The sequence below is a fragment of the Arctopsyche grandis genome, chromosome 5, assembly GCF_051622035.1.
Source record: "Arctopsyche grandis isolate Sample6627 chromosome 5, ASM5162203v2, whole genome shotgun sequence".
Lineage (NCBI taxonomy): Eukaryota > Metazoa > Arthropoda > Insecta > Trichoptera > Hydropsychidae > Arctopsyche > Arctopsyche grandis.
In genome coordinates, this window is record NC_135359.1 from 33,443,433 (window position 1) to 33,456,050 (window position 12,618).

Here is a 12,618-nt window from a genome sequence, read left to right on the forward strand (position 1 = left end):
TTTTTTGAAAAAAATTTAACTCTGTGGCATATTTAAGTCTGTGATATAATTTGTCGATTCAAATATCCCACGACTCTAATGCTTCTTCTTCAATGTTATTTGAATAATATATTTTTTGCATAATGTAATGAAATATTTGACACCATTTATGTAATTATTATAATGTACAATATAAATTATAAATTTTTAGCTTGTTTTTTTTTTGAAAGTATAATTTTCGTTTGATTGATACAGTGAGCTGTATCATCAGCTGGAGAATGGGGAAGACATTATGAAAAAGACACATATAGGCTATATTTTATAATTCATAGTAAAAAATTTCCAGTTAAAATTTTATTTATTTTTATTTTATTTAAATAGGCACACATACAGAATAAAATATAAAAAGAAAGTTGTATAATGAGACAAAAAATAATAATAAACATAAATAAAAATATAATATTCCATTTACAGTGAGCACCACACGGTGATATAAAAAAGTAAAATTACAAAAACATCAAGATTTAAAAAAAAAAAATGAAACAGATAAAGTAAAAAAGAAAAAGAAAGACAATAAGGGTGAAGAAGCAAATCAACCACATATTATCTTCTTCACCTTTGTCCTAAAAATACTAAAAGAGTCACTAAAGAGGTCAGGACAATCATCTAAGCTATCGTAAATACGGCATATACGAACGATTGCACTATTGAAAGAAGTGTTGCTTTGACAAATTGGTGGATAAAAAAGATTTGTGCATCTGGTGAATCGGGCATTAACGTTAAAATTAATCTCACTTAAAACAGATGTGTCAGAATACCATTAGCAATCTTATATAAAATTAACAAATCAGAAACCCTTCTGCGCTGAGACAAACTTGCAATATGGAAAAAAGAAAGTCCGTCATTATAAGATGGTAAAAGTTTTTTGAGACCAGTCTTATAGGATAAATGGCGCAAAAAACGCTTCTGAATTGTCTCTAAATGCTCAATGTGAGTTTGGTAATAGGGAGACCATATGATTGAGGCATACTCCATATTACTACGAACCAAACTGTAATAGAGTAGAATCAGAGTATGGGGATTCTTAAAGGGCTTCGCAACTCGGCAAATAAATCCCAAGAGTTTATAAGATTTAGTAACAATATGATTAATATGTTCATTAAATGATAGTTTGTAATCTATAAGTATACCTAAGTCTCTGGCACAGTTTTTCGCTATAAGATCTACGTTATCAATATTGTAAGTAAAGTCAATTAGGTTACGATTTCTGGAAAGTGTCAATGAGAAGCATTTAGAAATATTGAGATGCATAAGTTTTACAGTACACCATTCAGATATTATATCAATGTCGGATTGTAATTTTAAGCAATCCGACTCACTATTGATAGGATTGAAACCCTTAAGATCATCGGCATAAAGTAAGCATTGACACTTCAGTAGGGGGATTAGATCATTAATAAAAATAATAAACAGAAGTGGTCCAAGGTGAGAACCTTGAGGAACTCCTGAAGGGATTATTCTAGGGGCAGATGAGAAACCCTTAATTGTAACCAATTGACTTCTCAAATTAACATAGGAAGTTAACCATCTAAGTAAATTGCCATGAATTCCAAATTTAGATAATTTACGAATTAGCAAACCGTGATTAACCTTGTCAAAAGCCTTTTGAAAGTCTGTATATATAACATCTACTTGTGTACGAGTATTAAGATATTTATAAATTGTGGTAGTGAATTCAATAAGATTAGATACGGTTGATTTTTTTTAACAAATCCATGTTGTTCCTGTGCAATTTTAGGCACTACATGAGAATAAATATGATTATAAGTTAAACATTCAAAAATTTTAGCAAAACAGGATAAGATACTTATTAGTCTATAGTTATTACAAAGTGATTTATCGCCAGATTTGAAAATAGGTACAATATTGGCTAGTTTCCATTTAGAAAGGAATACACCAGCAGATAAAGAATTGTTAAAAATTATAAATAAGGGTTCCACAAGTTCCAAATAACAAGTTTTAATGAAGTATGGAGGTATGCCGTCAGGTCCAGCACCCTTATTTACATCTAAATTTAATAGGACATAAGTAATCTCCTTTTTTTCAACATATATTTTATCAAGGCAGTACGAGCAATTGTCAATGTGAGCGTCCACATATGAAAGGGAGCAATCATCATTGTTATGCACAGATGAAAAATATTCCGAAAACAATTCACACATATCTAAGCCAGATGAGGCAGAAATGTTATTAAATTTTAAAGTGTTGGGCAAAGAATTACCCTTGCATTTAGACTTGGTGTAAGACCAAAAGCATTTAGGGTTCAGAGAAATGCGGGATTCAGTTTAGGACAAGTAGTCAGTATGGCATTTGGACAACAGTCTCTTGGAGCGAGTACTATAATTTATAACTGCAACTTCTCCAGAAATGGCGAAAAATAAATACGTAAAAACTGCATAAAATTATTTTCCATTGATATCCCACGCCGATAATATGTAAATTTCATCCCCTACAATGAGCATTTTTAAAAGCTTTTATTTAGTTTGTTGCATTTTTCGCTTTATACCGGCTTTCAAACAATATACACATCGGTCGCTTTCATAGTTTTTGCCATGGAGATATAATTTTCGACAAATAAAAATGTACGAAATCGAAAAAAAACGATGCTATCGATATTTATTTTGGTAATATTGGTAGTACTAAGGCTTCCAATCCCGGGATCCGGTTGTAAATCCCGGTACCGTAAATCCCGATGCTGAAACTTGTCTGAATACCGGGATTACGGTGCTGTCAAAAGTGTCTTTAAAAATATTATTTTTTCAAAAATAATAAGGAAAAACATAAAACAACATTAAATAATTAACAATGGTGGGGTGAGCAATGACAGTCATTGTCCATTTGTTTTCTCTGACTCGTTTTGACGCCGGCTTAAGAGGGCTCGACAGCAGCGCCTTGTCCATACAAACGTACTATACTTCTCCCTTCCTCAATTATGGCACTAGAGAAATTATTTTTTAATATGCGATGGATATCCACCATTGGGGTGCATATATCGTTTTATTTTTTTTGATTAATTATTTTTTATATGAGCTAGGAGCCGCCAAACATCTATAAAATCGCCTCTTTTTTACACCCACGAAACGAGTCCAGCGTGCTTATTTAACGGTCGATTTAAAAAAAAATACGCCGATAGATGCACAGAAAGTATCTTTCTCATACCGATGATGAATTTTTTTTAAAAATTGGTCCAGTTTTGGAGGAGAAAATAGTAGAATACGAAACCTCGATTTTGTCAATTTAAAATACGTTTTATCTGGTCGAAGCGCAACTGTCGCATTTACTCAATATATATATTGATATATATTGTCGCATTCACTCAATATATACATACACTCAATATATACATATATCGAAGAAAGGAACGATAACAAAATTAGGGTTTCGGGTGTACAGCTCTCTTAACGTTTCCAAGAAATGGTATAAACAGCCTTTATTGTGTCACAGATTTTGTGCTCTACTGCAATGATATTTGTAGCATATTTTGACTTATTCGAACTCGGAATCGATCGCTGATCACGTTTTTATGATCTAGAAAAAATGTGTGTGTGTGTTTCTGTGTGCCTGTGTGAATGTCTGTATGTGGACTGTGTGTCTGCGTATTTTAGGGGTTTTTTGAACACCGTTCGTCCTATCGAACTGAAACTTATTATCGGTTACTAAAATTCTTATCGATACGACGTGAATTTTCTTTCAAATTTTCAAGTTCACCGGAAATGGTACTTCCCATTATAGGTGTTATCTATTTTTTTGTTTTTGAATTCAATTATCTCACAAACCACTAATATAGAAATTAATAGAAATTATTCATTTTATACTCAAATATTTTTTCCTAAACCGAAAGTAGTACTTTTACTCTAGAGAATCAATGTTTTTCTCAGAAACCCTTTGGTTTATTGAACTGAAATTTCATGTCTAGATTTTTAATTTTAACACCTAGTTATGTATAAATTTTGTTTGATAAGCATCCGTCAACCGGAAGTGGCAGTTTTCTCTGGTTCGATTTTTCTTCCACTATTTTTTTCGATCCCTTAAAAATATGTGATGTTTATTTATTCAAGTATAATTTTTGTATCAATATGATGAAAATAAAAAACAATTACTAAATATAATAAACCAGAAGTGGGATTTATTCTCTTAGAAAAGTCAAAAATGTTGTGACCACGATTCTTTCCAAGCCCCTGAACATATTAAGCTGAAAATTTATATTTGTATTCTTTATGTATAGTTGATTTATGTATGTAGGTTTTGGTCAGAATTCGTAAACCGGAAGTAGAACTTTTATCTTGTGTTCAATTTGTATCGAAAATGCTCATAGCCAATATGTGTGATTATAGAAATGTAGAAAACATAGAAATAGTCGTGCGTTGGTTACATCCGAATTTTTTTTACATAAAATCAATGTAATTGCAATTTTTACATTAGGTGGATTGTTTCGATGAATAATCACTAGACGGTTCAAACTATTTGTAAAAAACGAATCAATGAATCAAAGTGATGTTTTTTACTTTATTTGATTACATTAAAGGATGTCTTTTATTTAATCTTAGAAATCTAGAAATCTAGCTATGGATGCTAACCGAAAATTTAAAGAATGTAGCCAAACTCTTAAAACAAGATCGCCAATATGGGGAGTGTTTCTTGCGTGAAATATCGGGAGAGTTTACAAAATGCAATTGAATGGTTTTGAAATATGAAAATATGCAATTGAACATTTTTTTCCTTTTTTTTGCTATACATTTGATTTCCCGGTGCTAGCACCGGGATCCCGGGATCGGAAATTCCTAGCACCGCAATCCCGGTGCTGAAGAAATCTTCCGGGATTGGAAGCACTAGGTAGTACCAAAGACTTTTGGTCAAATAATGGTACTAACGATATCGGTACTATCGGTATTGCAATCCCTAATTGAGATATTGTTCACTTCATTGTATCACATATGTAATGTAAGAAAAAAAATTTAATGACTAATGTATATAAAAACTCACTAAATTTATATAATTTTTTTGAAAAGACACAATTTTTCAAAAAGACAGATGATGTTTATCTATGCATCAGAAATCATCATTTTTTTATCTTTGAGCATATTGCCCTATTGCACTGCAAATACTATTGGCAGAAGATGAGGATTTTTTTGACATTAAAATAATTTATTTTTTATATATATGTATGTATGAACATATGTATTGTTGTTATGACATGACGTTTGAATTCACTGCGATCTACGCTTGAAATACGTACAGTAAAAAAAAATCCACAATGTATTCAAACGATCAAGGTTTAGATGAATTGTATACTGTGTAAAAAATATTATTATATTTGCTATTCTTATTATTGAGAAATACAATTTTTAAAAATCAGATACGTCAAATTCATAACCTAGTATACGTATGTATATGTAGGTATTAGATTTATTTTTTGTTTTTTCTTTTACGAGTATATTAGACTATTGGAGATTTCCTGTAGCGCCACAATGGCCTAAACTTTAACCCTTCGAATGCTGACCAGCGCCGATAGGCGTTGTATTTGTATTGCACCAAAACACGTGCAATTCAACGATTTTATTTATAAAGTCATTCAAATTCATGATTATTATTAAGAAATTATTAAATTTAAATTTATTGGTAGATTTACTTGAATAAAATTGAAGACTATATACATATGTAGTTAACACAAACCGTAATACTATTAACCGTTTGAATGCTGAGAAACGCCGATCAGCGTTTTGCTAACAAGTCCATGGGCCTGAAAAACGCCGATAGGCGTTGTATTTTGAGCATGTGCAAAGTTAACAAGAATACTACCTGCTAAACCTTTCCAGGTAGCATTGACAAAAAAATGCATTGAACATCGGTCGTGTAATCCGTGTCATTCATTTGTCAAAGACTCGTTTCCACCGGAATTTTTGAATTTATAACCATAGCAGAATAACCCGATGGAAATCTTTAACTTCTGAGTATTTTAGATTGTGGCTTGGCATTTATGTAGATTGTGAACATTTCATTTTAACAACAATGAAGAAGATGGAACTGGTTTTGGAAAAATACAATAATTAATAGATTTCTTTTGCACACCTTTACAAAACTCGAAATCCTCGGCGGTAGTTATGTAGGGTTTGTTTGGATTAGCTACAATTTTTATACCTGCTTTCTATTGGATTTCTAAATAATTCTAGTTGGAAATGTTGGTGAATTTTTCTACGTCGCAGGTTTTCAACAGAAAAGACGTCAGCACTCAAAGGTTTAAATAAATAATATAAATCCAGAAATTACACCTAAAGGATGTATGTACGTATACACCCATTACAAATATTGCTATATAATTTTTTTTACACTCTTCATAGCTTACTATCACACAAAAAACTACATATGTATGTATGATGTAATGACGGGTCATAGTAAATAAATTTAAATGACGTTCCCGTGAAATTGGTATGATTTGAATATATTTATGTTATATACATACATACATACATTGTATATTATATTTTTTGTTTGATAGAAATTTAGTTATTTTTTCAAATTCGTATAATTCGATAAGTGTAATTTGATGCAAAAAAAATACATATAGTACATATATATAAACACATAAAAGAGCAGAGTAAGACATTGATGTTGCTGGTCCATTCTTAGAACGTATTGTTACACACACTAAAAATAGACAGTGCGTTACTTTTACATAATTGTGTATATTAATTATATGTACAACACCGTAGTTACACAAAATCCAGTTTCACCTCACCAGATATATTACGAGGGTTTCGAGTATGGCGAAGTTCTCCGATCAGTCCACGTCTGAGGTTGGCGATTGGTACAAAACGAAAAATGTTTTCATTACGGGAGCCACTGGGTTTCTGGGACAGACCCTGATCGAGAGGATTGCCACCGTCACTCCTGCATACAAGATTTATTTGTTGTTGAGATCCAAGGACGGTAAAAACATCAAGGAAAGATTAGAAGCCGTGCTGAAATCACCGGTAAGGGTATATCTAATTATTTTATCGATATCTACAACTTCCACCGCTGTTATTTTGTTATTTTATCATTCAGATTTTCGATCGACTTCGAAATACGAATTCGGAATGGTTAGCCAACATAAGTGCAATAGAAGGGGACATTTTTGAAGATGAGTTGGGTCTAAGTGAGCCAGACCAGCAGACGTTGATCAAAGACTGTAATGTGGTGTTCCATTGTGCTGCTAATGTTAAGTAAATATTAAACAAATACCCCCCCCCTCCCATATAAGTTGAGATTTATTTTAAGTATAGAGAATAATGAGAATATTTCTCTTCAACACATATTTAGTATCGCATTGCAATGATAAATTCGTATTGCAATAATAAAAAGTATATATGGAAGTTTTTTTCTTTCTTTATTATATTCGTATGTTTTGTTGGCATTGTTTTAACTGTGACGTCCATATGTATGTATATCGAATTGAAAAAAATATTATAGTACGGCGAGTGTTTTCCTACACAGACACACAGAACAGCGATATTATAAACAGCGATATGTATATGATGTATTAATACATATTTCAATGTTCATTACAAATGTACATTGAAATATAATATAATCTTGAATGTTCAATTATTAACGCAGATTTTTTTTTAATTCATATATTTTTTAATATTTTCTACACGATATACATATATATTTTTCCTCTTTATAAAGAAGGAATGATTTATCCAAAGAAAAGTTTGTCGAAAAGATTTATCCAAATAAATTTTTGCTTATGATATTGCCGTAAGAGACACCACGACAGATCCTAAGAAAGAATTATTGAGAGACAAAGCTCTCAACTTTGTTTTGTTTGTACTTGTTGGAATACAATTTTTTAGGAGTATACATTAGTATACGATAGCTAGTAATTTAAAGGAATAAATAAAAAAAAAAAATCGTTTCAGGTTTAATCAAACGTTGAAATGTGCTGTGACGACGAACACCCTCGGAACTAAGCGCACATTACAACTTGCGAAACGGATGAACAATTTGGACGTAAGATAAATTTTATTACAATGCATGAAAATCATCAGCCTTGTTTTCTGGATTTTCTATGTTTCAGGCTTTCATCCACGTGTCAACGGCATATTGTCAATGTGAGTCAAAAGTGTTAGAAGAGATAAGCTATCCAGCACCTCATGATCCGGACAAAATCATCGATATGGTATCTTGGTTGGATCAAGATATATTAACCACAATCACACCAAAGTGCGTATACAAATGAAATGCATTAAATGAAATTAAAAAAAAACATAAAAGATTAAATAAAGTTTCGTTGACTTATATTTAGGCTATTGGGTAAATTACCAAACACTTACGCCTACAGCAAAGCACTTTCCGAGCAATTGGTTGCGGACTATGGAAAACTATTTCCAATTGGATTGACTCGGCCATCTATGGGTTTGTATTAAATTTCAAATTTAGATAATATTATTATTATGTGAAGTTTTAACAAAATCGCATCACAATCTTAGTTAGTCCAGCGTGGAAAAACCCAATTCCAGGATGGACAGATAATATGAACGGACCCACTGGTATTTCAGTGGGTATTGGAAGAGGTAATGCTAATCCGATAGATGTTTTTATTAGATATAGTTCTATTTACGAAAGTCCACCCTTATTGATGGTAAGAGGTGCGCAAAAGCAAAGGGCAGTACAGGATCCTGGCGTGCGCATAATTTCCGCGAAATGGGGGTAGGCCTTCGTAAATGGAAGTATTGTTAATTTATGTTTTATTTCAGGTGCAATACGTTCGATATATTGCAAGGAAAATTATCTTGCCGATATAGTGCCTGTAGATATTTGTGCCAATGCACTTATTGCTTTAGCTTGGAGAATTGGAATTACTAGGTATGTATGTATTTCAAGAGACGAATTGATTTAAAATGCTTTACACTTACAATATGCAATTATGTATTGATTTAAGGCCTTCCGAAGTATACATATGCAACATAACTGAATCTGGAAACAACCCCATCACTTGGGGAGAAACTCTAAATGCTGGTAACTTGTGTATATTTAGAAATTGATAAACTGTCAAATTTAAAACATTCAGGTTGACGATTTATTTATATTGTCTGTGACGTGTTGTCGTTATCCGACTTAAGACCACACAACATATCCTCCAGTATTCTTGGAGATTTTTTTTGCATCGTGACCATTTCTCGCAGATCACAGAAACACATCTTTAAGTGTTGATTTATTCTTATTTAAATTCAAATTGATTAAATGCCATACAATTTTTAACTTTTTCTTGTGTCAATGAAGATTTAATGGGTTAAAATCATTCAGCGATATATTGTATTAATAAATTAAATCAACCGAATGTATGATTATGACTAGAGGTAGGACCGGAAGCGTGCCGTTTATTGTTCAATTGTTGTAAATCCTTTGTAAAAAAGGTTCGGCAAACCTTTAACAATGCATTTACAACATTTGAACAATAGACAGCCCCCTCAGGGTCCGGGCTTTAATTATGACTAGGGCAGATAGTCATTAAAGCAATCTCAATTAACAATACACGTTGATAATTAATTAATAATTAACGTTGCTGAACAGTGCTGAATGTAAAATAGCAAAAAAAAAGGTTTTATACGAATTTAACAATAACCATAACGCCCAAAATTCATTTCGTCCTATTAAGTATCCGTCCCTTAATTATGAAATTGATTTAATTTAAAATAATTTAATATTGCAGCTACAAAATATAGATATGAATACGCTTTCGTTGAAAACATGTGGTATAGCGGTTGTGTATTACAAAGTAGTTTGATGTTACACAAGTTATATGTGATTTTATTCCATTTGATTCCGGCATATGTAATAGATGCGCTATTAAGTCTTATTGGGAGGAAACCTATGTGAGGATTTTACTTTAGAAGATTATCATGATAGATCTTACAAAAATAGAAAATGATATAACTTACATAGTATCGATGTTTTTAGATTGGTGAAGATTCAAAAGCGAATATCGTTCATATTAAATCAGATCGCGTATTATGCGACGAAAGAGTGGATATTCAAAAATGACAATTTCATGAAAATAGACCAATGGCTGTCACCGCATGATAGAAATATATTATACATTGACAATAGTTCTCTCAATTGGGAAAACTATCTTAGACTCAATTTGCTAGGAGTTCGACAATATTGCTGGAAAAAGGATCCGGCTACCATTCCCTATGCAAGAAAAGTAGTCAAAAGGTATTTTATTTATATAATATTATGTATGTATACATTCATATAACCATCATATAATTAAAATTATTTTCGCTTAAAAAAATTTCAGCTTGTATTACTTGGATAGAATGATGAAATTTTTAATGTACTTCTTTATTTTATGGATATTGTGGAAGTATTCGTCAACCATCTTATAGATTTCTACAATAATGTGTATAATATAATATTTAGACTCACTTCGAAAAATGTATTAATTGCAGCCTTTTGTTTAAAACATTTGATTTTACGCTTAAATAGCAAATCAAATTTTAAATAAACAAAATATAATGTTAATGTCACACGGTTTGCCACAAATAAATTACATATTTATTACCAAAAAACTGTATATTTTTATATTGTATGAAAATGCATTCCTGAAAAAAAAAAGCTCAAAAACCCACATAATCCACATTGTATATTATGTATGTATGAACATACTGATAAGCGGGCTCTTCACTCGCCCGTGAACATCGCGCCGCGAGTCAATGAGTGTGGTGACATCTTTTTACTACTTTTTACTAACCCCTTATCGCCAGTGGCATAGCTAGAAATTTTGGGCCCTGATGTTCGCTCCTGATTTTATTTCTTCGTATGAATTTCGTAATTTACTAACATTCTCATATATACGATTCAACACCAAAGTGGTTTCGTCTAAACTTTAAAGTAAGATCTCGTTTCTGCAATATTTTCGTACTCGAGCGGCTACACGCCTGATTTGTTATTGACACGCCTACTTAGCTTATACATATGTGTAAATTTTTTCATATCGAGCATGGGCCGTGATGCTTTGCACCATCCTGCGCAATGGTAGCTACGTCACTGGACTTCGCGCGAAGTTCTCCGCCAAAATGGGGATCTTCGCAAAGCGGTATGCGACAACTCAGCGACGTGATTCCTTCGTCACCCAGTCGCTTCGTCGTCGTGACGTGGTCCCTTCGTCGCGGGACAAAACACGGGGGACGCCGCGATACGCGAACTCGAAAGCGCGAAACGCACACACTCACATTTCAACTCACACGCATGGTGTTCACTGTCGCGCACGGCGCGAGTGTAGAGCCCGCTATACATACATATATATATATATATATATATATATATATATATATATATATATATATATATATATATATATATATAATATTAATGTCACATTGTTGCACAAGTGTGGATTCCTCTGATCCACCTTGTACTTTCTGTGACAGGTGCACTGGTACGCCAGTACAACTTCCATTTATTTTCATTATTCATCAATAAAAAGTAAATCAAAAAACTTTATTAATACTATGATTTGATGAATATACTAAATACTGGCGATTCTACAATTGATTTAATGTTGAGAGTTACAAATTTTACACATTTTTGATTTTCGTAAGATTAAAAATAAGCATCAATCACACGGTTGATCCCATATTTTTTAATGATTTTTGATTTGTGCCGCGTACTTTTTTGATCAACAATCTTATTTCATGTTAATTTTTTAACATGAAATAAGATTGTTGCTATTGAAATTGTGGATTGCAAAAATACCGATATTTTATTGTATATATATTATTATTATGTATGTATTATGTTGTTACGACATGACGTTTGAATTCACTGCGATCTACGCTTGAAATACGTACAGTCAAAAAAATCCACAATGCATTCAAACGATCAAGGTTTAGATGAATTTTATACTGTGTAAAAAATCTTATTATATTTGCTATTCTTATTATTGAGAAATACAATTTTTAAAAATCAGATGCTTTAAATTCATAACCTAGTATACGTATGTATGTACATATATGTAGGTATTAGATTTATTTTGTGTTTTTTCTTTTACGAGTATATTTGACTATTGGGGATTTCCTGTAGCGCCACAATGACCTAAACTTTAACCCTTCGAATGCTGACCAACGCCGGTAGGCGTTGTATTTGTATTCAACGTGCAATTCAACGATTTTATCTATAATGTCATTCAAATTCATGATTTCTATTAAGAAATTATTGAATTTTAATTTATTGGTGGATTTACTTGAATAAAATTGAAGACTATATACATGTGTAGTTGACACATACCATAATGCTATTAACCCTTTGAATGCTGAAAACGCCGATAGGCGTTGTATTTTGAGCAGGGACGTCATTCAGCTTTTTCTTAGGGGTGGCAGGCAAAAATTGGTTAAATTGGTTTTTTTTTCAAATTTTTTTTTTATATCGGAATAAAAATGGAAAATATTCTTTGCATTAAAAAAATAAGCTCATTTTTGAAAAAATAATTATAAAAATATTATGTAAAAAGATAAAAAAAAAGCACCGCGGGCGAAAATTTTTTCCAAAAATCTTCACAGGGTCAGCAAAAATCGTCCATCAAACTGTGTCACT

General features: G+C 31.9%; 2 protein-coding genes and 1 long non-coding RNA gene across 4 annotated transcripts in view; 1 reads left to right on the forward strand and 2 right to left on the reverse strand.

The window, feature by feature from the left end:
- Positions 1-12,618, reverse strand: part of LOC143912065 (uncharacterized) — a 569,875-nt gene that overhangs the window by 109,404 nt on the left and 447,853 nt on the right. The window lies entirely within an intron of this gene.
- LOC143912421 (uncharacterized) lies at positions 16-2,201 on the reverse strand. Its single transcript, XM_077431696.1, has 4 exons — positions 1,847-2,201; positions 1,749-1,780; positions 1,359-1,518; positions 16-38 (listed from the first exon to the last, which is right to left on the reverse strand). Exons 1-4 carry the CDS (start codon positions 2,199-2,201, stop codon positions 16-18), a joined length of 570 nt encoding a protein of 189 aa, XP_077287822.1.
- On the forward strand, positions 6,634-10,590 carry LOC143912266 (putative fatty acyl-CoA reductase CG5065). 2 transcript variants are annotated; one of them, XM_077431544.1, is made up of 12 exons: positions 6,634-6,697; positions 6,765-7,010; positions 7,084-7,241; positions 7,941-8,031; positions 8,099-8,244; positions 8,327-8,436; positions 8,511-8,594; positions 8,778-8,886; positions 8,963-9,039; positions 9,734-9,896; positions 9,982-10,239; positions 10,325-10,590. In XM_077431544.1, the coding sequence occupies exons 2-12, from the start codon at positions 6,801-6,803 to the stop codon at positions 10,410-10,412; spliced, it is 1,494 nt and encodes a 497-aa protein (XP_077287670.1). In that variant the 5' UTR covers positions 6,634-6,697; positions 6,765-6,800; the 3' UTR covers positions 10,413-10,590. The 2 variants fall into 2 exon arrangements, with proteins under 2 accessions (XP_077287670.1, XP_077287671.1); XM_077431545.1 differs by having other exon boundaries at positions 6,643-6,697; positions 6,779-7,010.

What these genes read in the sequence shown, in the direction of transcription:
- LOC143912421 (XM_077431696.1), bottom strand. Translation starts at nt 2,201, where the DNA reads ATGTGTGAATTGTTTTCGGAATATTTTTCATCTGTGCATAACAATGAT. An exon ending in TAATAACTATAGACTAATAA is followed by an intron (nt 1,781 to 1,846) that starts GTATCTTATCCT and finishes ATTCTCATGTAG; the next exon opens with TGCCTAAAATTGCACAGGAA. An exon ending in GGGTTTCAATCCTATCAATA is followed by an intron (nt 39 to 1,358) that starts GTGAGTCGGATT and finishes ATTATATCACAG; the next exon opens with ACTTAAATATGCCACAGAGT.
- LOC143912266 (XM_077431544.1), top strand. Translation starts at nt 6,801, where the DNA reads ATGGCGAAGTTCTCCGATCAGTCCACGTCTGAGGTTGGCGATTGGTAC. An exon ending in TGGAGAATTGGAATTACTAG is followed by an intron (nt 8,887 to 8,962) that starts GTATGTATGTAT and finishes TATTGATTTAAG; the next exon opens with GCCTTCCGAAGTATACATAT. An exon ending in CTTATTGGGAGGAAACCTAT is followed by an intron (nt 9,897 to 9,981) that starts GTGAGGATTTTA and finishes CGATGTTTTTAG; the next exon opens with ATTGGTGAAGATTCAAAAGC.